This window comes from Eptatretus burgeri, chromosome 2 (genome assembly GCF_056783735.1).
Source record: "Eptatretus burgeri isolate ZD-2024b chromosome 2, Ebu_testis_v1, whole genome shotgun sequence".
NCBI lineage: Eukaryota > Metazoa > Chordata > Myxini > Myxiniformes > Myxinidae > Eptatretus > Eptatretus burgeri.
This window is the reverse complement of record NC_140962.1, coordinates 160272076-160296836: the sequence shown is the minus strand read 5'-3', so window position 1 is coordinate 160296836 and position 24761 is coordinate 160272076. Positions and strand designations below refer to the sequence as shown.

General features: G+C 44.4%; 1 protein-coding gene across 4 annotated transcripts in view; it reads left to right on the top strand.

Annotated features, from left to right (window-relative positions):
- The first annotated feature begins 1763 nt into the window (after positions 1 to 1763).
- Positions 1764 to 24761, top strand: part of LOC147033725 (ETS domain-containing protein Elk-3-like) — a 53205-nt gene continuing 30207 nt past the window's right edge. The window contains exon 1 of one of the 4 annotated variants that reach the window (XM_085871881.1): positions 1764 to 1981. Coding sequence is in view for 1 of the 4 variants with exons in the window: in XM_085871880.1 (XP_085728006.1) it covers positions 4752 to 4865 (114 nt within the window). In the remaining 3 variants the exon portion in view is untranslated. Of the gene's footprint in view, positions 1982 to 4731; positions 4866 to 17551; positions 17734 to 24761 lie in introns of those variants that run through there. The other 3 variants (XM_085871882.1, XM_085871880.1, XM_085871883.1) reach the window with 3 other exon arrangements.

The following is a 24761-nucleotide window of genomic DNA, read 5'->3' as shown; positions in this document are numbered from 1 at the left end:
TGGGCCATTGAGGCCAAAGTGTTTTTGTGGGCCGTTGCGGCCGAAGATTCATGCCATTCTGTGGGCCGTTGCGGCCGAAGATTCATGCCATTTTGTGGGCTCAGTGGGCCGAAGAACTCTTTGTGAGATTAGGCCACTGGGCCGACTGAACTCACCTCGTGAGAGGCCAATAAGGCCACGAAGTGAGGAAACCCTCAAGGGTGAATGGACAATACTGCCAGGAGGGGGCATGAAGGAGCGAACATGTGAAAGAACTTAGAACCTTTGAATGTTCTGCTCCTATGCAAATATTGGTGTTAAAAGTAAAATTGAATGCCCTCCCATTCAAATCCATAATTAGAATGTTAAGTAGTGTGCATAGAGTGTGAATTTGTTTGTAAGATTGGTGACCCGACACACTAGGATAGGGACATGCCAATCTTACTGTGACACTTTGGTTTTTGGAGTTAAGTGCTTCTCATGTTGTGGGTTAGAGTAAATGGGAGATCTGTGGGGAGATTTAAAAATCATACAATGTGATTTTCTGGATTTTTGTTTGAGATTCCGTCTTTCACAGTTGAAGTGTACCTATGATAAAAATTACAGACCTCGACGTTCTTTGTAAGTGGGAAAACCTGCAAAATTGGCAGTGTATCAAATAATTGTTCTCCCCACTGTACATACATGCACATATGCATATGTCCTTGCATACCTACACACATGCATGCATATGTGTACATACACACATGCATATATACATACATAAACACATATAAACATGCATGCATATGTAATATATACACATATACTTAATGCCTGAAATATACGTGCATGTATAGACACATACATACATAATATACATACCTGTATACACACACACACACATGCACACACACACGCACACTTGTACACACATACACATACACACATACACATACATACATACATACGCACACACATACAAACTCATACACACATACATGTACACACACATACACACATGCACATACACACACATACATACACATATACATACATACACATGCACACACATACACACACATATACACACATACATACACACATATACACATACATATACATATACACACATACAAACTCATATACACGTACACACATACACACATAAATGTATGCACATACACACACATACACATACACATATACATACATACACACACACACATACGCACACACATACACATATATACACACATACGTACACATTCACACACATATATATATACACATACACACGCATATACACATACATACACACATGCACATACACACACATACGCACACACATACACACATATACACACATACGTACACATTCACACACATATATACACATATACACACACATATATACACATACATACACACATGCACATACACACATATACACCTACATACACACACAGAGACTTGTCTTATTTAATATCGTAGGATATGATTGTTTTCTGGATAATCTCTGATATGAATTCTCATCTTTAGTTTGCGTTACCAGCATGAAAGGCAGGTCTGAGCACCACATCTTTGTCATCCCCCTGATGAGGTGTGTTTCTCATTAATTGTTTTACCAGAACGTGATCTCTTTTAAAAGTTTATTACACTTTGTTTGTATAGCCATGCTTCACTCATGTTCAACATTAACTATCGCCGTGTTGTTTACAGGGTGCGTTTTACGTTTCTTCTGAGTGTGTGCTGTGTGTCTGCTGAGTGCGCAGAAATGAAGTGAAAAGTACTCAGCGCAGATGGTGCCCCTTTCAAGGAAGCGCGCCGTTTGAGCCGTCCGAGTCGGTTTTGGTCCCCGTGGCGGGAGTGGAGAGAGAACGCATTGTTTACCCGCCCGACGGCGGAAACGCGACGTCTCTGCTCTGGTTGGGCTTCCGGAGAGGTGGGGAGCGCGGGGAGAGCGAGACGGGCCAGGCACGGACCAGCACGGCGTGGCACGGCACGGATATCGAAGCTGCGGGTAAGTGCACTGAGAAAGACGTGTTCCTGCGAAGACCACATCTTGATGTAGTGACCAGATCTCGAAAGGCGTGTTATAAATCGGGTAAACACTTAGTTCCTGGATATATATTGTGGTCCAGGGTGGATATGCTGGGGTCCAGGGTCGATACTACAAGGTCCAGGGTCGATATTCGCGTTCAGGGTAGAGATGAAGAGGAGAGATCGGTATAAGTAGTCTCGCTCCGTCTCCTCTCAACGCGAAGTTTGAATGTGCATTGCATATTATTTTTCATGTTGTGGGATAATGGAGGACACAACTTAATTTTCTTCTTCCAATTCCTGTTTTTCGGGAGATACAAATAGGTGTTTGTGTGGTAAGAAACTGCTTTTGGAGAACATGAGCTCTCTTGAAAGTTCTCGCACTTTTGGGACCCAGCATCATTTCTTATCCAGGAGATGATGGACAACTCTCAAATTGTGGATTAAAATGTTACAAACTGACAAAAAGTGTAACAAATTGTTTCAAACCAAACCGACTTTTAACTTTAACTCTTGATGTTAAACTAAACCTCGTTAAATTTTAACTCTCCATTTAAAAGCAAACCTGGTTTAAGCTTCAATTTTCAATTTCAGAACAAACTCGGTTGACACTTTACTCTCAATGTAAAACAAACAAACAAACAAACCTAGTTTAAACTAAATCTCAATCTAAAATCAAACCTCGTTTAAAACTTTAACTCATGGTCGAAAACCAATCATCGTTTGAACTTTTAAAGTCTTGATCTAAAATCACAAATTGTTTAATACTTTGACATTCTGTCTAAAAATTAGTCTAAATTTTAACCGCCGATGTGAAACTAAACCTCCTTCAAAAATATTAAATCTCTTCAAAATCAAACCGAGTTTAACTTTCCTCCCAATGTAAAACAAACCCTCGTTTAAAGTTTAACTCGATATAAAATGAAACAGTGTAAGCTTTAACTCTCAATCTAAAACAAAGCTTGGGTTAAACTTTTACACTTTTTAAATACATACATCATTCTAAACCTTAACTCAGTCGAAAAACAAACTTAATTTAATGTTAAACTCTCAGTCCAGAACCAAACTTAGTTTAATGTTTAACTCGAATTTAACTTTTAACAAAATATCTTGATACAAAATATAGCGCCTCCCCACTTTAAATCCCCACCTCCCTCCCCACTCGCATACAGTTTAAAACTTTAAACCTTGATCTAAAACTAAACTTGATTTAATATTAAATTCTCAGTCCAGAACCAAACTTAGTTTAATATTAAACTCTTGATCTGGAGCCAAACTTTGTTTAATGTTAAACTCTCTGCCCAGAACCAAACTAAGTTGAATGTTAAACTCTCAGTTTAGAACCAAACTGAGTTTAATGTTTAACTCTCGGTGTAGAACCAAACTGAGTTTAATGTTAAACTCTCGGTCTCGAGCCAAACTGAGTTTAATGTTAAATTCTCAGTCTAAAGCCAAACTGAGTTTAATGTTTAACTCTTGGTCGAGAACCAAACTGAGTTTAATGTTAAACTCTCGATCAAAAGCCAAACTGTGTTTAATGTTAAACTCTCGGTCAAGAACCAAACTTAGTTTCATGTTAAACTCTCGGTCTCGAGCCAAACTGTGTTTAATGTTAAACTCTCAGTCTAGAACCAAACTTAGTTTCATGTTAAACTCTCAGTCTAGAACCAAACGAAGTTTAATGTTAAACTCCCAGCCCAGAACCAAACTGAGTTTAATGTTAAACTCTTGTTTGAATTTGACCCAGTCCAGAATTGTTAAACCCAGCCCAAACTCCTCCCTTTCCCTCCCTCTCCATAAACTCTTGATCTGGAACCAAACTTAGTTTAATGTTAAACTCTTGATCTGGAGCCAAACTTTGTTTAATGTTAAACTCTCTGCCCAGAACCAAACTAAGTTGAATGTTAAACTCTCAGTTTAGAACCAAACTGAGTTTAATGTTTAACTCTCGGTGTAGAACCAAACTGAGTTTAATGTTAAACTCTCGGTCTCGAGCCAAACTGAGTTTAATGTTAAATTCTCAGTCTAAAGCCAAACTGAGTTTAATGTTTAACTCTTGGTCGAGAACCAAACTGAGTTTAATGTTAAACTCTCGATCAAAAGCCAATCTGTGTTTAATGTTAAACTCTCGGTCAAGAACCAAACTTAGTTTCATGTTAAACTCTCGGTCTCGAGCCAAACTGTGTTTAATGTTAAACTCAGTCTAGAACCAAACTTAGTTTCATGTTAAACTCTCAGTCTAGAACCAAACGAAGTTTAATGTTAAACTCCCAGCCCAGAACCAAACTGAGTTTAATGTTAAACTCTTGTTTGAATTTGACCCAGTCCAGAATTGTTAAACCCAGCCCAAACTCCTCCCTTTCCCTCCCTCTCCATAAACTCTTGGTCTGGAACCAAACTTAGTTTAATGCTCAACTCTCGGTCTCGAACCAAACTTAGTTTAATGTTAAACTCTTGTTTGAATTTGACAAAAAATCTCAATCGAAAACCAAATGCAGTTTAAAGTTTTAACTCTTGATCTCAAACCAAACTTCATTTAAACTTTAACTCTCTATTTAAAAGCAAACATCATTCAAAACTTTAACTTAAAAATAATCTTTATCTTAAATCAACTGCAATTTAAAACTTTAACTCTATTTAAAACCAATGTCATTGGAAACCTTAAAGAAGCTGATTTTAAAATGACTTTTTGTTTGTCATTTTGGTGGGCGTTGTGGAGGAGGAGGAGGATGGTGGGTGGTGAAGGAACAATGTACGGAACGCACACTACTGCGTCACGAAGTTCCCTGTACGTCACAGCAAAGCAAATGAAAACAAATCACGATCTAACACGTTTTTCACTGGATGTGGAAACTTCATGTGGTGTGAGTGGAACTTTGAGTGTATCAGGAAGAGAAAAATCCAAAGGCTTTGCAACTTATTTTGGGGATTCTCACAGTTCAAGCTGAAAAAGACAACTTCGGACTCACTAGAGTTGTAACCAAGTGATTCAGAGTAACACTCGATGTTCAATCCAAGACGTTGAAGCCGTTGTTAGTGGGAGAACCTTTACCCATGAGCCATGATATTTTGTCAAGGCCGAGTGAGGTTAGAGTGAGATGTCCCAGGTGTTCAGAAGGTGTTTTCAGTGATTTTAAACCGTTTCATTTTTAACAGGTATGAACTTATCAATAAAACATGTCAATAGCATGATGTGTTTAAAAATGGGATTGAGTTGAATCCTTGCAGGGAGGGAGCTTTGGTGGTGTATGAATTGTATATAATGAGTATGGAACCTTTTGGAGAAGCCTATTTATTACGTATGCAAATATGGTAGAATTCTGATTTCTACCTTTCCTCTCCTCCTTCCACCCTTCCCTCCTTCCAACCTCCCTCACCCCATTCCAACCTTCCCTATTTTCCACCTTTCCCTCTCCTCCATCTCCTTTCTTTCCCCCTTCAACCTCCCTGCTCTCCTTCATTGCTCCTATCCTCCCCTGTGTTCCTTCCTCACCCCACCCTCTCCTCACCTCACCTCATTCCTTCCCCTCCTTCCACCTTTCCCTCTCCATCTCCTTTATCCCCCCCCACCCGTCAACCTACCTACTCTCCCTCATTCCTCCAATCCTCCCCTGTGTTCCTTCCTCACCCCACTCTCCCCTCACCTCACCTCATTCCTTCCTCTCCTTCCATCTTTCCCTCTCCATCTCCTTACTTCCTCCACCATCAACCTCCCTGCTCTTCCCCATTCCTCCAATCCTCCCCTGTGTTCCCTCCTCATTCATTCCTCCCTTTTCTCTCCTATTGGCTATCACCCTCCCTCATCATCCTTTTCTCTTGTTGGCACTCCTCCCTTTCCCCAATGTTTACAAAATCAATAGATGGACTCCTTTCCTTAGTGAGAGCCTAATACAGAAAAAAAAGATGAGATGGTATTCATAGAATATTGACCCTGTACAGTCTTGAGAAGGACTTAGTGGAAGCCAACTTTTCTGTTTTTTAGCTGCGTTGCGTAGCGAACACTGGCTCTAAGAGAGCTCCGCGTTCTTGTTGTTGTTGTTGTTCTTCTTCTTCTTCTTGTTCTTCTTCTCCTTCTTCTTTTCTTCTGGTGAAGACAACACCTTTCTGGGGGTGAGAATCGGGAGTGAAGCAGGCAGGGAGGCCACATGGGGGTACCTGATGCCCTGAGGCATCTCATGCCCGAAGCGCACTTGACGCCCTAAAGGCACCTGATGCCCTGGAGGCACTCGATGCCCTGGAAGCTAGCTTAGCAAGGAGATTGACTGGTGGAATGACGTGGCTCTTGGACACATTTGTCCTTGTTTTTTTCAAGGTTTTTATTCTTTGATCCAATATGGTGCCAGACCAGTGACCAATAATGTCACTTTTATCAAACTATATTTCCCATGGGTTATTGATCAATTAGTTAAAGTTTTGCATTGATCAGTTAGTGGTTTCAACAACTGCAGATAAAAAAAAAATTTTCATACCGACCAGATCAAGCATTGCATGTGTCGAATTATGACGTCATAATGAAGGCACGATGACATCCTCATTAACGCATCTGATTCTCCATTGGGAGTGCTTGGCAATGAGCCACGTGGAAGTTTCTTCCATGGGGCGGTTTGGGAGATATTATATAGAGGTGCAATTTTTTTCGGTTTTTCCAAGGTAGCGCCTGTGCCACTTGATGTATGACGTCATAATTATGACTAAAAATTACCTAGGATGAAGCACACCTATTTGGAAAATTTCGTGCCAATCACTCACGGTTGCCGAGGAAAGATTTTTTTTTAATGCAGACACGTACGTGCGCACGCACGGCGCACGTACGTGACCGATCGCTTAACCCCGCTTTTCGCTTCACGAGCGCAAGGTAATAACAAAACAATTACTCACAGCTCTTTCCACGTCCTTATGGAATAAGATGAACTGTGAAGTACAGTTTACGTCTTTTATTCCACATCCAGAAAAATAATGAAAGTTATTTAAATAAAGATTAAATCTTTCTTTGCATTAACTTCATCTTGCTTTATTCGAACCTTATCATTCAAATTAATTTCTGGTTTGTGCCTGTAATAACCAGGCACTGTATGCGTTTCAACTTCACTGAAATGGTCTTGTCCTCCTCGCTTTTCACGCTGTTACAAAGAGAATAGCCTGCACTTCCTTTTCTCCCTCCACGGTGACGTTTCCGCTTCTGGATGCACGTGGATGGCAGGCTGCCACGATGGGGGCGGAGGGGCGGTGGAGAGAGTGATAGCACAATTTGGTTGGAGTGGTGGGAGGAGGAGGACGGGGTGTGTGACAGGAGGAAGAGGGGATGGGGTAGAGGAGAAGGAGGAGGATGGGTGGGTAGCAGGAGGAGGAGGAGGAGGAGGAAGGGTTGGAGGGGTGGGTGGAGGGAGGAGGAGGAGAAGGAGGGTGAGTGGTTGGAGAAGGAGGAGGAGGAGGTGGGTGGCAGGAGGAGAAGGTGGAGGGCGTGGGTGGCAGGAGGAGAAGGAGGAGGGTGTAGGTGGCAAGAGGAGGAGAGGTAGGGTGGGTGGCAGGAGCAGAAGGAGGAGGGGTGGGTGGCAGGAGGGGGAGAAGGAGAAGGGGGAGGGGGTGGGTGGCAGGAGAAGGAGGTGGGCGGCAGGAGTAGAAGAAGGAGGAGGAGGGGGAAAAGGAGGGGAGGGTGGGGATGGCAGGAGGAGAAGGGGGTGTTGGCTGGCAAAAGGAGAAGGAGGAGGGCATGGGTGTCAGGAGGATAAGGAAGAGGGGGTGGGTGGCAGGAGAAGTGGGTGGGGGGCAGGAAGAGAAGGAGGAGGATAAGGAGAGAGTGGGTGGTGGGAGGAGAAGGGGGAGGGGTGGGTGGCAGAAGGAGAAGGAGGAGGGGTGGGTGGCAAGAGGGGAGAGGCGGTGATGGATGTTGGGAGGAGGAGTAGGAGGAGGGAGGGAAGTAAGTGGGGTGGGTATGAGGGGGAGGGGGTGTTCTTTGGGTTTGTCTTGTTAGGGGTGTGTGGTTTTGAGTTGTCATGTTAGGGGGTGTGTGGTTTTGAGTTGGCATGTAAGGGGGTGTGTGGTTTTGAGTTGGCATGTTAGGAGGTGTGTGGTTTTGAGTTGGCATGTTAGGGGGTGTATGGTTTTGAGTTGGCATGTTAGGGGGTGTATGGTTTTGAGTTGGCATGTTAGGGGGTGTGTGGTTTTGAGGGGCATGTTAGGGGGTGTGTGGTTTTGAGTTGGCATGTTAGGTTGTGTGTGGTTTTGAGTTAGCATGTTTGGGGGTGTGTGGCTTTGAGTTGGCATGCTAGGGGGTGTGTGGTTTTGAATTGTCATGTTAGGGGTGTGTCGTTTTGAACTGGCATGTTAGGGGGTGTGTAGTTTTGAGTTGGCATGTTAGGAGTGTGTGGTTTTGAGTTGTCATGTTTGGGGTGTATGGTTTTGAGTTGTCATGTGAGGTTGTGTGTGGTTTTGAGTTAGCATGTTAGGTTGTGTGTGGTTTTCAGTTGGCATGTTAGGTTGTGTGGTTTTGAGTTGGCATGTTAGGTTGTGTGTGGTTTTGAGTTATCATGTTAGGTTGTGTGTGGTTTTGAGTTGGAATGTTAGGTTGTCTGTGGTTTTGAGTTGGCATGTTAGGGTGTGTGTGGTTTTGAGTTGTCATGTAAGGGGGTGTGTGGTGTTGAGTTGGCATGTTAGGGTGTGTGTGGTTTTGAGTTGTCATGTTAGGGTGTGTGTGGTTTTGAGTTGTCATGTTAGGGGATGTGTGGTTTTGAGTTGGCATGTTAGAGGGTGTGTGGTTTTGAGTTGTCATGTTTGTGGGTGTATGGTTTTGAGTTGTCATGTGAGGTTGTGTGTGGTTTCGAGTTAGCATGTTAGGTTGTGTGTGGTTTTGAGTTGTCATGTTAGAGGGTGTGTGGTTTTGAGTTGTCATGTTAGAGGATGTGTGGTTTTGAGTTGTCATGTTAGGGGTGTGTGGTTTTGAGTTGGCATGTTAGAGGGTGTGTGGTTTTGAGTTGGCATGTTAGGTTGTGTGTAGTTTTGAGTTAGCATGTTAGGTTGTGTGTGGTTTTCAGTTGGCATGTTAGGTTGTGTGGTTTTCAGTTGGCATGTTAGGTTGTGTGTGGTTTTCAGTTGGCATGTTAGGGTGTTTGTGGTTTTGAGTTGTCATGTTAGGGGGTGTGTGGTGTTGTGTTGGCATGTTAGGGTGTGTGTGGTTTTGAGTTGTCATGTTAGGGGGTGTGTGGTGTTGAGTTGGCATGTTAGGGGGTGTGTGGTTTTGAATTGGCATGTAAGGGGGTGTGTGATTTTGAGTTGTCATGTTAGGGGGTGTGGTTTTAAGTTGTCATCTTAGGGGGTGTGTGGTTTTGAGTTGGCATGTTAGGGTGTGCGTGGTTTTGAGTTGGCATGTTCGGGGTGAATGGTTTTGAGTTGGCATGTCAGTGGCTGTGTGGTTTTGAGTTGGCATGTTAGGGGGTGTGTGGTTTTGAGTTGGCATGTTAGGGTGTGTGTGGTTTTGGGTTGTCATGTTAGGGGGTGTGTGGTTTTGAGTTGGCATGTTCGGGGGTGTGTGGTTTTGAGTTGTCATGTTAGGGGGTGTGCGGTTTTGACTTGGCATGTTCGGGGGTGTGTGGTTTTGAGTTGTCATGTTAGGGGTGTGCGGTTTTGAGTTGGCATGTTAGGGTGTGTGTGGTTTTGAGTTGGCATGTTAGAGTGTGTATGGTTTTGAGTTGGCATGTTAGAGTGTGTATGGTTTTGAGTTGGCATGTTAGGGTGTGTGTGGTTTTGAGTTGGCATGTTAGGGGGTGTATGGTTTTGAGTTGGCATGTTAGGGGTGTGTGGTTTTGAGTTGGCATGTCAGTGGCTGTGTGGTTTTGAGTTCGCATGCTAGGGGTATATAGTTTTGAGTTGGCATGTTAGAGGGTGTATGGTTTTGAGTTGGCATGTTCGGGGGTGTGTGGTTTTGAGTTGTCATGTTCGGGGGTGTGTGGCTGTGAGTTGGCATGATAGGGCGTGTGTGGTTTTGAGTTGGCATGTCAGCGGCTGTGTGGTTTTGAGTTGGCATGTTAGGGGGTGTGTGGTTTTGAGTTGGCATGTTAGGGTGTGTGTGGTTTTGAGTTGTCATGTTAGGGGATGTGTGGTTTTGAGTTGGCATGTTAGAGGGTGTGTGATTTTGAGTTGGCATGTTAGGTTGTGTGTAGTTTTGAGTTAGCATGTTAGGTTGTGTGTGGTTTTCAGTTGGCATGTTAGGTTGTGTGGTTTTGAGTTGGCATGTTAGAGTGTGTATGGTTTTGAGTTGGCATGTTAGAGTGTGTATGGTTTTGAGTTGGCATGTTAGGGTGTGTGTGGTTTTGAGTTGGCATGTCAGTGGCTGTGTGGTTTTGAGTTCGCATGCTAGGGGGTATATAGTTTTGAGTTGGCATGTTAGAGGATGTATGGTTTTGAGTTGGCATGTTCGGGGGTGTGTGGTTTTGAGTTGTCATGTTCGCGCGTGTGTGGTTGTGAGTTGGCATGTTAGGGTGTGTGTGGTTTTGAGTTGGCATGTCAGTGGCTGTGTGGTTTTGTGTTGGCATGTTAGGGGGTGCGTGGTTTTGAGCTGGCATGTTAGGGTGTGTGTGGTTTTGAGTTGGCATGTTAGGGGGTGTGTGGTTTTGAGTTGGCATGTCAGTGGCTGTGTGGTTTTGAGTTGGCATGTCAGTGGCTGTGTGGTTTTGAGTTGGCATGTTAGGGGGTATATAGTTTTGAGTTGGCATGTTAGAGGGTGTATGGTTTTGAGTTGGCATGTTAGGGGGTGTATGGTTTTGAGTTGGCATGTTAGGGGGTTTATGGTTTTGAGTTGGCATGTTGCGGGGTATATGGTTTTGAGTTGGCATGTTAGGGGGTGTATGGTTTTGAGTTGGCATGTCAGTGGCTGTGTGGTTTTGAGTTAGCATGTTAGGGGGAATTTGGTTTTGAGTTAGCATGTTAGGGGTGTATGGTTTTGAGTTGGCATGTCAGTAGCTGTATGGTTTTGAGTTGGCATGTTAGAGGCTGTGTGGTTTTGAGTTGGCATGTTAGGGGGTGTGTGGTTTTGAGTTGGCATATTAGGGGGTGTATGGTTTTGAGTTGGCATGTTAGCGGATGTATGGATTTGAGTTGGCATGTTAGGGGGTGTATGGTTTTGAGTTGTCATGTTAGAGGGTGTGTGGTTTTGAGTTGGCATGTTAGGGGGTGTGTGGTTTTGAGTTGTCATGTTAGGAGGTGTATGGTTTTGAGTTGTCATGTTAGGGGGTGTCTGGTTTTGAGTTGGCAAGTTAGGGGTGTATGTTATTGAGTTGGCATGTTAGGGGGTGTATGGTTTTGAGTTGGCATGTCAGTGGCTGTGTGGTTTTGAGTTGGCATGTTAGGGGGTATGTGGTTTTGAGTTGGCATGCAGGGGTGGTGTAGTTTTGAGTTGTCGTGTTCGGGGGCATGTAGTTTTGAGTTGGCATGTTAGGAGGTGTGTGGTTTTGAGTTAGCATATTAGGGGGTGTGTGGTTTTGAGTTGTCATCTTCGGGGGTGTGTGGTTTTAAGTTGGCATGTGTGGGGTGTGTGGTTTTCAGTTGTCATGTTAGCAGGTGTGTGGTTTTGAGTTTGCATGTTAGGGGGTGTGTGGTTTTGAGTTGTCATGTTCGGGGGTGTGTGGTTTTGAGTTGGCTTTTTAGGGGGTGTGTGGTTTTGATTTGGCTTGTTAGGTGGTGTGTGGTTTTGAGTTATCATGTTCGGGGGTGTGTGGTTTGGAGTTGGCTTGTTAGGGGGTGTGTGGTTTTGAATTATCATGTAAGGAGGTGTGTGGTTTTGAGTTGTCATGCCAGTGTGTGTGTGGTTTTGAGTTGGCATCTTCGGGGGTGTGTGGTTTTTAGTTGGCATATTAGGGGGTGTGTGGTTTTGAGTTAGCATGTGAGGTTCTGTGGTTTTGAGTTTGCATGTTAGGGTGTGTGGTTTTGAGTTGTCATGTTACTGTGTGTGTGGTTTTGTGTAAGCATGTTAGGTTGTGTGGTTTTGAGATATCATGTTCGGGTGTGTGTGGTTTTGAGTTATCATGTTAGGGTGTGTGGTTTTGAGTTTACATGTTAGGTTGTGTGGTTTTGAGTTTACATGTTAGGGTGTGTGGTTTTGAGTTGTCATGTTAGTGTGTGTGTGGTTTTGAGTTATCATGTTCGTGTGTGTGTGGTTTTGAGATATCATGTTAGGGTGTGTGGTTTTGAGTTTACATGTTAGGTTGTGTGGTTTTGAGTTTACATGTTAGGTTGTGTGGTTTTGAGTTGTCATGTTTGGGGGTGTGTGGTTTTGAGTTGGCATGTTTGGAGGTGTGTGGTTTTGAGTTGGCATGTTAGGGGGTGTGTGGTTTTTAGTTGGCATATTAGGGGGTGTGTGGTTTTGAGTTAGCATGTGAGGTTCTGTGGTTTTGAGTTTGCATGTTAGGGTGTGTGGTTTTGAGTTGTCATGTTAGTGTGTGTGTGGTTTTGAGTTATCATGTTAGTGTGTGTGTGTGTGTTTTTGAGATATCATGTTCGGGTGTGTGTGGTTTTGAGTTATCATGTTAGGGTGTGTGGTTTTGAGTTTACATGTTAGGTTGTGTGGTTTTGAGTTTACATGTTAGGTTGTGTGGTTTTGAGTTGTCATGTTTGGGGGTGTGTGGTTTTGAGTTGGCATGTTTGGAGGTGTGTGGTTTTGAGTTGGCATGTTAGGGGGTGTGTGGTTTTGAGTTGGCATGTCCAGGGGTTTGTGGTTTTGAGTTGGCATGTTAGGGGGTGTGTGGTTTTGAGTTGGCATGTTAGTGTGTGTGTGGTTTTGAGTTATCATGTTAGTGTGTGTGTGGTTTTGAGATATCATGTTAGGGTGTGTGGTTTTGAGTTTACATGTTAGGTTGTGTGGTTTTGAGTTTACATGTTAGGTTGTGTGGTTTTGAGTTGTCATGTTTGGGGGTGTGTGGTTTTGAGATATCATGTTAGGGTGTGTGGTTTTGAGTTTACATGTTAGGTTGTGTGGTTTTGAGTTTACATGTTAGGTTGTGTGGTTTTGAGTTGTCATGTTTGGGGGTGTGTGGTTTTGAGTTGGCATGTTTGGAGGTGTGTGGTTTTGAGTTGGCATGTTAGGGGTGTGTGGTTTTGAGTTGGCATGTTCAGGGGTTTGTGGTTTTGAGTTGGCATGTTAGGGGTGTGTGGTTTTGAGTTGGCATGTTCGGGGGTGTGTGGTTTTGAGTTGTCATGTTCGGGGGTGTGTGGTTTTGAGTTGGCTTGTTAGGGGGTGTGTGGTTTTGCGTTGTCATGTCCGGGGGTGTGTGGTTTTGAGTTGTCATGTTAGGGGGTGTGTGGTTTTGAATTATCATGTTAGGAGCTGTGTGGTTTTGAGTTGTCATGCTTGGGTGTGTGTGGTTTTGAGTTGGCATGTTCGGGGGTGTGTGGTTTTAAGTTCGCATATTAGGGGGTGTGTGGTTTTGAGTTGTCATGTTAGGGTGTGTGTGGTTTTGAATTGGCATCTTCAGGGGTGTGTGGTTTTAAGTTCGCATATTAGGCGGTGTGTGGTTTTGAGTTGGCATGTTAGGGGGTGTGTGGTTTTGCGTTGTCATGTTCGGGGTGTGTGGTTTTGAGTTGGCTTGTTCAGGGGTGTGTGGTTTTGAGTTGTCATGTTCGGGGTGTGTGGTTTTGAGTTGGCATGTTAGGGGTGTGTGGTTTGGAGTTGGCATGTTAGGGGGTGTGTGGTTTTGAATTATCATGTAAGGAGGTGTGTGGTTTTGAGTTGTCATGTCAGTGTGTGTGTGGTTTTGAGTTGGCATCTTCGGGGGTGTGTGGTTTTTAGTTGGCATATTAGGGGGTGTGTGGTTTTGAGTTAGCATGTGAGGTTCTGTGGTTTTGAGTTTGCATGTTAGGGTGTGTGGTTTTGAGTTGTCATGTTAGTGTGTGTGTGGTTTTGAGTAAGCATGTTAGGTTGTGTGGTTTTGAGTATACATGTTAGGGGGTGTTTGGTTTTGAGTTTACATGTTAGTGTGTGTGTGGTTTTGAGTTTGCATTATATGGTGTGTGGTTTTGAGTTTGCATGTTAGTGTGTGTGGTTTTGAGTTTCCATGTTAGGTTGTGTGGTTTTGAGTTTGCATGTTCGGTTGTGTGGTTTTCAGTTTACATGTTAGTGTGTGTGTGTGGTTTTGAGTTATCATGTTAGTGTGTGTGTGGTTTTGAGTTTGCATGTTAGGTTGTGTGGTTTTGAGTTTAAATGTTAGGTTGTGTGGTTTTGAGTTTGCATGTTAGTGTGTGTGTGTGTGGTTTCTAGTTATCATGTTTGTGCGTGTGTGGTTTTGAGTTATCATGTTAGTGTGTGTGTGGTTTTGAGATATCATGTTCGGGTGTGTGTGGTTTTGAGTTATCATGTTAGGGTGTGTGGTTTTGAGTTTACATGTTAGGTTGTGTGGTTTTGAGTTTACATGTTAGGTTGTGTGGTTTTGAGTTGTCATGTTTGTGGGTGTGTGGTTTTGAGTTGTCATGTTCGGGTGTGTGTGGTTTGGGGTTGGCATGTTAGGGGGTGTGTGGTTTTGTATTATCATGTAAGGTGGTGTGTGGTTTTGAGTTATCATGTCAGTGTGTGTGGTTTTGAGTTGGCATCTTCGGGGGTGTGTGGTTTTTAGTTGGCATATTAGGGGGTGTGTGGTTTTGAGTTTGCATGTTCGGTTGTGTGGTTTTCAGTTTACATGTTAGTGTGTGTGTGTGGTTTTGAGTTATCATGTTAGTGTGTGTGTGGTTTTGAGTTTGCATGTTAGGTTGTGTGGTTTTGAGTTTAAATGTTAGGTTGTGTGGTTTTGAGTTTGCATGTTAGTGTGTGTGTGTGTGTGGTTTCTAGTTATCATGTTTGTGTGTGTGTGGTTTTGAGTTATCATGTTAGTGTGTGTTTGTGGTTTTGAGATATCATGTTCGGGTGTGTGTGGTTTTGAGTTATCATGTTAGGGTGTGTGGTTTTGAGTTTACATGTTAGGTTGTGTGGTTTTGAGTTTACATGTTAGGTTGTGTGGTTTTGAGTTGTCATGTTTGGGGGTGTGTGGTTTTGAGTTGTCATGTTCGGGGGTGTGTGGTTTGGAGTTGGCTTGTTAGGGGGTGTGTGGTTTTGAATTATCATGTAAGGAGGTGTGTGGTTTTGAGTTATCATGTCAGTGTGTGTGTGGTTTTGAGTTGGCATCTTCGGGGGTGTGTGGTTTTTAGTTGGCATATTAGGGGGTGTGTGGTTTTGAGTTAGCATGTGAGGTTCTGTGGTTTTGAGTTTGCATGTTTGGGTGTGTGGTTTTGAGTTGTCATGTTTGTGTGTGTGTGGTTTTGAGTAAGCATGTTAGGTTGTGTGGTTTTGAGTATACATGTTAGGGGGTGTTTGGTTTTGAGTTTACATGTTAGTGTGTGTGTGGTTTTGAGTTTGCATGATATGGCGTGTGGTTTTGAGTTTGCATGTTAGTGTGTGTGGTCTTGCGCTCACATGTTAGGTTGTGTGGTTTTGAGTTTACATGTTAGGTTGTGTGGTCTTGAGCTGTCATGCTTGGGGGTGTGTGGTTTTGAGTTGTCATGTTCGGGGTGTGTGGTTTGGAGTTGGCATGTTAGGGGGTGTGTGGTTTTGAATTATCATGTAAGGAGGTGTGTGGTTTTGAGTTATCATGTCAGTGTGTGTGTGGTTTTGAGTTGGCATCTTCGGGGGTGTGTGGTTTTTAGTTGGCATATTAGGGGGTGTGTGGTTTTGAGTTAGCATGTGAGGTTCTGTGGTTTTGAGTTTGCATGTTTGGGTGTGTGGTTTTGAGTTGTCATGTTTGTGTGTGTGTGGTTTTGAGTAAGCATGTTAGGTTGTGTGGTTTTGAGTATACATGTTAGGGGGTGTTTGGTTTTGAGTTTACATGTTAGTGTGTGTGTGGTTTTGAGTTTGCATGATATGGTGTGTGGTTTTGAGTTTGCATGTTAGTGTGTGTGGTTTTGAGTTTACATGTTAGGTTGTGTGGTTTTGAGTTTGCATGTTCGGTTGTGTGGTTTTCAGTTTACATGTTAGTGTGTGTGTGTGTGTGTGTGTGGTTTTGAGTTATCATGTTAGTGTGTGTGTGGTTTTGAGTTTGCATGTTTGGTTGTGTGGTTTTGAGTTTAAATGTTAGGTTGTGTGGTTTTGAGTTTGCATGTTAGTGTGTGTGTGTGGTTTCTAGTTATCATGTTTGTGTGTGTGTGGTTTTGAGTTATCATGTTAGTGTGTGTGTGGTTTTGAGATATCATGTTTGGGTGTGTGTCGTTTTGAGTTATCATGTTACGGTGTGTGGTTTTGAGTTTACATGTTAGGTTGTGTGGTGTTGCGGTTACATGTTAGGCTGTGTGGTTTTGAGTTGTCATGTTTGGGGGTGTGTGGTTTTGAGTTGGCATGTTTGGAGGTGTGTGGTTTTGAGTTGGCATGTTAGGGGGTGTGTGGTTTTGAGTTGGCATGTTCAGGGGTTTGTGGTTTTGAGTTGGCATGTTAGGGGGTGTGTGGTTTTGAGTTGGCATGTTAGGGGGTGTGTGTTTTTGAGTTGGCTTGTTAGGGGGTGTGTGGTTTTGCGTTGTCATGTTCGGGGGTGTGTGGTTTTGAGTTGTCATGCTAGGGTGTGTGTGGTTTTGAGTTGGCATGTTCGGGGGTGTGTGGTTTTAAGTTCGCATATTAGGGGGTGTGTGGTTTTGAGTTGTCATGTTAGGGTGTGTGTGGTTTTGAATTGGCATCTTCGGGGGTGTGTGGTTTTAAGTTCGCATATTAGGCGGTGTGTGGTTTTGAGTTGGCATGTTAGGGGGTGTGTGGTTTTGCGTTGTCATGTTCGGGGGTGTGTGGTTTTGAGTTGTCATGTTCGGGGCTGTGTGGTTTTGAGTTGGCTTGTTCAGGGGTGTGTAGTTTTGAGTTGTCATGTTCGGGGGTGTGTGGTTTTGAGTTGGCATGTTAGGGGGTGTGTGGTTTTGAGTTGTCATGTTAGGGTGTGTGTGGTTTTGAGTTGTCGTGTTCGGGGTGTGTGGATTTGAGTTGTCGTGTTCGGGGTGTGTAGTTTTGAGTTGTCATGTTAGGGTGTGTGTGGTTTTGAGTTTCCATGTTGGGGTATGTGTGATTTTGAGTTGGCATGTTAGGGTGTGTGGTTTTGAGTTGGCATGTTCGGGTGTGTGTGGTTTTGAGTTTGCATGTTCGGGTGTGTGTGGTTTTGAGTTGGCATGTTCGGGTGTGTGTGGTTTTGAGTTTTCATGTTCGGGAGTCTGTAATTTTGAGTTGTCATGTTCGGGTGTGTGTGATTTTGAGTTTCATGTTAGGGTGTGTGGTTTTGAGTTGGCATGTTAGGGGGTGTGTGGTTTTTAGTGGCCATGTTAGAGTGTGTGTGATTTGTAGTTGGCATGTTAGAGGGTGTGTGGTTTTGAGTTGGCATGTTCGAGGGAGTGTGGCTTTGAGTTGGCATGTTAGGGGGTGTGTGGTTTTGAGTTGGCATGTTCGAGGGAGTGTGGCTTTGAGTTGGCATGTTAGGGGGTGTGTGGTTTTGAGTTGGCATGTTCGAGGGTGTCTGGTTTTGACTTGGCATGTTTGGGGGGGGGTGTAGTTTTGAGTTGGCATGTTTCGGGTGTGTGTGGTTTTGAGTTGGCATGTTCGGGGGAGTTTTTCTTGGGGTTGGTACTTGTGATGTCGGTGCGATGCTCTCAGATGGTGACCATGAAGTGATGTCATGAACCCACACAAATATTGAAAGATGAGTTCCATGGATCTGGAAAGTTTTGCTTCCTTTTGTTGGTGTTGTGAGATTTCAGGTAAGATTGTTGTGCTTCTGCAAATCATGGAGTACTTTCTCTGTTTGGGGTTTTCGGTTGAACCGCCCTTTTGTTTTCGCTTTGAAAGTCCTTTTCGTGACGTAATTGTGACGGTGACACACAAGATAGGTTCAGTCAGTCATTGGACAGTCCCTGGGCTGGAAAGTTTCATTTGGATCAATTTTAAAGCATATTTTGCTGTCAAAATGGAACAACCTTTTGTTGAAATATTCCTCGTTTTTAATCTTCAGGTTTGGTCTGTGAGTGCATCGTGAGTGGTACGGTTAACTTTAAGTGGTGCAGTTGAAAGTCATGTGGTTTGAATTGTTAACCTTAAGTGGTGCGGTTGAAAGTCACATGGTTTGAATTGGTAACCTTAAATGGTATGAATTGTTAACCTTAAGTGGTACGGTTGAAAGTCACGTGGTTTGAAATGTTAACCGGACCCTGTTCAAGGTGGACCAGGCCAGGTGTCGCCTGCTTTGCACGATTTAACAATTCCTCAGAAGATCCTTTGTGGTGGAAACCATGTTCATCGAATCCCTTGCTCAGCCCCTGAAGGCCCTCTTCCATGTTCCTTGGTCTAGTGCAGTGTATGCTGGGGGGCTCCCCGGGTGAGGGGGTGCAGAGGAGCGGAAGCAGGTTTGGAGGGATTGAGACAGGGTGGGAGGTTTCCTGTTTCCTGTCCTATTCTCCTGGCCCTGCCCGTTTCCGTCTTGGTTCAAATTGGCTTCTCTCCATTTGCATCCTGTTTCCCCCTCGCCACCCTCCCCATTTCCCCCCAACAATGAGCCTGTGGATTCGCTGAGGCCGTGCAATTACTTTGAGCATTAGTAATATCATAACCGATGTCCTTTGTTCTGTTATCTAATGTGACAAAATGGGGCTGTCCTATTAAAAACGCCCAGGAATACCAGGAATTTAACAACTAGCACCGCTCAGGGTTTGTTTTTACAGCTCTCGAGGAAACAGAGGTCATTGGAAGATGATTAAAGTTTTCAAAATGAAAAATTCTCACCGTTTGTATTTCCTAACTAAGTTAACACATTATTCAGAGATGAAAACTGGGATTTCTATTTTGTCCAAAGGAAAAGGAAGTCAAAATGAGTCTGAAATTAGACATTTATATTCGCTTCCCAAATGGGGAAAGAAAGTGGAAGCCATTCATGTTTGCCATTCCGTAAACTCTACACGACTACAGGAAACGGGAGGGTAGAAGACCACAACTACCAAAAAGTAAGTTGCCTCAATGTTGTTGGCGGAATGTGCAAATATTGTGCGGGGAAACATTATCCCTCTTGTATCGTGGGCAGTGCATCACGGCGGGTTGCATCATCTGCTGGAGTTGCAGTTGTGCCACTGATGCAGTGCCCCCTATACAGGTTGGAGTGGAATTTGTAATTCGTTCAGGGTGCTGGCGATAACTGGCCTACTCGTGGCGAAGGACGCCGAACGTCCGCATGGGACACCCGGCTTAACGAGCCTAATGGATGAACTAATACTCGTGTATGAGACACCTGGCTTATCGTCCGTCTGAGGGATAACGCACGCGCGTTGGTGCCTTGCCCTGGAATTGGGTCGGGAATCAAACCCAGACCTGACAATTCAGAGGTAAGTATGCTACCTCTACACCATTCTGTCGAACAAAATGGGAAGGTAGCATAAAGTCGGGATAACTCAGGTGTTTAAATTGCATAAAGTGGAACAGGTAGCACCCAGGAGTGCCACCTCATGCTCATGTGCACTTTGAACTTTGTATCCCTTCCCATTTAAGTGTGCAGGATCTAAGTAGGCTGGCAATGACATTGTGTGAAGCTCTACTTGTGAGTCATTGGAGTGCTTGCATTACTCCAATTCTACCTGATACCTGTATGCATAGGTATATTGGCACGGAATGAAAGTATACACAGTGCATGGAAGGTACCTCTGGCTGGCCAAGCCCCACCGAGGCCTGTGCCGAGGATGTATCATGGTCCACCATACGTGTCAGCAGGTATGCCCGGGCCAAGATATTGTGTGCACGTTCCGGGACGCCGAGACCTTGAGCCAATTTTTGGGACAATCCAGGGAAACCGGGGACGGTGGGCAAATCTACTTGTGGAAGGTTCTTATTGTGGTTGGAAAGATGAGCTGAAAATCTCTCTCAAATCGCAGATTTATTTCATCTCATCTGCTCTGACATCTACCCTCTCGACCAGGGTACATCTTGTGGTGAGGCGGTGGCTACCAAGCTGCTTGCTTTCTCAACATCGAAATCGAACCTGAACTAATGGAACCTATATAAAGGTAACAAATGTGGATTCATCCAAAATCGATCAAACTTTACCACTGAACTCTCCAACCTATTCTCCTTCCTCATCGTCTTGGTGGCACCTAGTGAGGTCTGTTTCTGGTACATGCTCCCCCTCTGTCTCGTTCACTTCAAATTCCATTGGAAATATGCTCATGGCTTCACAGTGGATTCACACAAGGACGCAGACAATAATTATGGCATAGGAGGAGGCCATTCAGCCCATCATGCCTGCCCTCCGCCAACCCGAGTATCATCACCCATTCACATGCAAGCTATGTACAATCTACACAAGGTAATATCCCCATGCATGTCTCCATTGCATCCAGATACCCATCCAAATCCCATTTAAACTTATCAACCCCTCAGCTGCTAGCCTGCCTCTACCTTTCTTGGGAGACTATTCCATGCATTAACCACTCTTCAACTGAAAGACCACCACCTTAAAATTGTCCTCACTCTCATCTTTACCCTCACCATTTTTGCCGCTGGTCCCAACACTGTCCACTCTGCTAAAAAACTGCACTTTACTTATCTTGTCCTCACCCTTCATTATCTTAAACATGTCTATCATATCTCCTCGTAACCACCTCCTTTCTCATGTATAAAGCCCTATCTCCAGCCGCTCCTCATAGCCGAGTCGAGTGAGGCCCGGAATCAATCTAGCAGCCCTGCGCTGAACTCTCTCTCTCTGGCATAGATGTCCTTCCTGAGTTGTAGTGACCAAAACTGCACACAATATTCTAGATGTGGCCCTCACTAAATTCCTGTACAATGTTAACACCACCTCTTTTGATTTATAAATGATCCCCCTCCGAATACAACCTAAAACCCTATTTGCTTTACCTGCAGCTGCCTGCTTACCTCCCGTATCTATTCCCACCCCCAGATCCTTCTGTGTGACACGCTCCAACATTACCCCTTACATCCTGTAATCTCTATTTTCATTGTTCTTTCCCATCCCCAACACCTCACACTTGTTCAGGTTAAATTACATCTGTCAATCTTTTGCCCAATCTATACAAATGTCAATACTCTCCTGTATCTGATCACCACTCCCTCTGCTATCCACCTTACCTCCAAGCTTTGTGTCATCTGCAAATTTGGAAAGCCCACTCTTTACCCTATTATCCAAATCGTTGATGTAAATAATGAATAGTAATGGTCCGAGTACTGATCCCTGAGGTACCCCACAACTTACATCCTCCCAGCAAGACATCCTTCCACTCACAGCCACTCATTGCTTCCTACCACTCAGCCAGTTTACAATCCAATCAGCTACCTGACAAGCCACTCCACAAGCCCTCACTTTGGCTACCAACCTCCAATGTGGTTCCTTGTCAAATGCCTTCTTAAAGTCTAGATATACAGGATGTTCCAAAAAGACCCGGACAACATTGGTTGTTAATATATTTAGTACCACAAATGATACAACGATACCCTTTGTTTTGTATGATACAGAAACTCATAAGTTTTTCTTGATTTTCAGGTCTGGTGGTTTAATGTAAAACAAAATGGCGACTCCACAGGAGAGAGCTCAGTGCGTTGAATGGTTCATCGAGACGAGATCCGACATGCATGTTCAGCGTAATTTCCGTTCAAGATATGGAAGGAATCCGCCATCGCAGACTCGTATCAGAGAGTAGTACAAGCGGTTTAAGGAGACTGTAAGTTGTCGGAAACAGAAAAGTATTGGTTGACTGAGCACAAGTGCAGCAGACGTTGAACAAGTGCATGAATCATTTCAACAAAGTCCCAGAAAATCAATCCAATGCACATCCAGAGAACTGGACTACCAACCACCACTGTACACAGGATTTTGCATGAAAGACTGAAAATTTATGCCTATAAGGTGGAGATTCTGCAGGACCTCAGACCAAATGATGGACCCAAACGCAAAGCTACCTTGGAAATGCTCAGTCGCATGGAAGATGATGCTCAGTAGTGTTGCACTTATGTTGTAGTCATGAGATCCCAGATGCTGTCCCACCTCCACCTCCTCCACCATATTGGGATTGTTACTCAAAAAGAGGTCTAACACAGCACTCCCCCTCATGGGTTTATCCACAAACTGGGTTAAAAAAACAATCCTGGACTAAAACTAGGAAATCCTCATCTGCTCTGCCCTTTCCCTGTTCCTGGACCCAATCTATCCCTGGCAAATTAAAATCCCCCATAATCAATACTCTTCCCTTACCACATGCGCTTCTTCACATAACCATCTTTCCTGCTCTTCCCTGATACTGGAAGCCTGATAAAAGAATCCTAAAAGTATTTTACTACTCTTCCAATCTCTAATCTCCATCCACGCAGAATCCTCTCCATCAAAACCCTCCTTTATGTCATGTCTCTCTGTCTCTCTCTCTCTCTCTCTCTCTCCCTCTCCCCCTCTCTCTCTCTCTCTCTCTCTCTCTCTCTCTCTCTCTCTCTCTCTCTCTCTCTCTCTGTCTCTCTCTCTCTGTCTCTGTCTCTGTCTCTGTCTCTGTCTCTGTCTCTCTCTCTCTCTCTCTCCCTCTCCCCCTCTCTCTCTCTCTCTCTCTCTCTCTCTCTCTCTCTCTCTGTCTCTGTCTCTGTCTCTGTCTCTGTCTCTGTCTCTGTCTCTGTCTCTGTCTCTGTCTCTGTCTCTGTCTCTGTCTCTCTCTCTCTCTTGCTGTCTTTTGCCCAGATTGCTACTACTCCTATTTTCTTCTTCCTATCACACCGATAAACTTGTAGCCTTGGATTCCTGTCCTCCAGTTAGATTGCTCACAAAAGCACGTCTCACATAGAGCAACGATGTCATACCTCTCGCCATCCCAGCTTCCAGCTCTTCCCTCTTTCCATCCAAGCTCCTGGAATTCATGTGAAACACCTTCAACATTTCCCTTTTGTTAACTATCCCCTGCTGCCCCATCCCTCCAACATCATCCTCGGTTTCCAATCTAAAATGGTCCTAATTTCTTTCTCAAGTACCTCCTCAAGCTCCTCAACGGCCCCTTCTATTAAGCACCCTGCCACCTGGCCACATCTATTCACCATGAACATGCAGGGATCTCAACATATTCACAAACCCAAACCCCTTACCCCTACACCACCCTCCAACCAATGATTAACATCCGTCGCTCTCTTTACGAAATCTAAACTGACTCCCGTCCTTGCTGTCATCTCAGAAAAAGAAAATCACTTTTCACCCCAAATTCTGCAAATAGTTCCCCAAAAACTCACATCTTCTCTTCAACTGTTCTGAAAAGACCCTCCCCACATCATTAACCCCCCCTCCCCCCACCGTACATGTTCCTGGCCTTTGGATATAACTCTGAATGCCTTAGCTTAATGTTTGCCTCCAAGGTTTACAGAGAAAATCCATCACTCCCTGTTCTTATCTTGCCCCTTATACATACCCACTGCCTAATGCACACTGACCTACCCCCCCCCCCAACCAAAAATGTACAAAAGGTTCTGATTAGCCTTGACTCTTCCTCGACAATGAACCCAATGACATGGAAAAGGTTATGACTATCCTTGACTCGGGAATGAACCCACATTTTTCTCTTTTTGTATGCAGTCGAGGCTTGTCGAAAAGCTAGAACAATGAACTGAACAGGACGTACCAGAACAAAAGGACCAGAAAAGAGAGAGGGTGGGGGGGAGGGGCGGTGGGGACACAAACAGCTGAGTTGAAGGATACGACAGAGGGAGACTTTGGCAAACAATGGGTGTTGGGAAGAATGGGGTGTACAAGGTAGATACAGAAGGAAACTTTCAAATAAAACTGGGAATTTGGAAAGAGGGATTGGGGTCGGGGTGTGGGTTAACAAGGATGGAAAATATCATGGTTTGGGTTGGATATGATCAGAGAGAGGTGAACAGCTGTCGTGAAGACCTGGAGGGAAGAATGCGATTGAAGAGAATGTGCAAGATAGTTTCACAAGTGGGGAAAAAGAGGGACGAATGAGTAGAGGTGAGCAGTGATCCTGGATTTTGGTAGTTTCACCAGAAGGGGGTTGATGGTGGACCATGTGAGCCCTGCAGAAAGAAACCTGGGGGGGGGGGGGTGAAAAAGCATGGAAAGAGCAGAGGGTGCAAGAACAGAAAGGAGCTGGTAGAAGACAGAGAGACCACCGACCTGTCTGCAATGGGAAAGTGGTGATAGACCCAAAAACTCAGCTTCATCAAGGGAGAATCCAAGGATCTTGAAGGCCTTGGTTTCCATGGCATCAAGCTGATCAAGATGTGAGGCAGGGGAGCCAGCCCAGACGGGAAAGCAGTACTCCATCAAGCTGCGGATGAAGGCCTTTCAGGTGGATCGGAGTTCAGGTGTGCCAAGGAAGGACTTTGAATGAAGTAGGATGTCCAGTCGGCGACTGGCCTTTGTGGCCAATTTTTAAATGGGGGTAGCGGGGGGGAGGGGGAGTTGCGACATGGTCCTTTTGGGAAGAGAAGGATAGTGAGAGTGTGACATTTGTCAGGATTGAAAGACATTCCAAGTATTTGACCAGCTTGTGATGTTTTTTGTTTGACCACACTGAAGAGAGGGAGGAAGCTACAGCCTGCCTGTCTGAAGGATGAGGGACATCATGGCATAGAGTGGAGTCTAATCGATAAAGAGCATTTTCCAGAGAGTGAGAGAGATCATTGATGAAGATCAGGAATAGGACTGGGCCCAGAACACTGCCTTTGGGCACTCCATCTTTGACATGCAGAGGAGATAAAAGGGTTCCGTTGAGAGCCACATGTTGCCTATGAGTGTTGAGGAAGT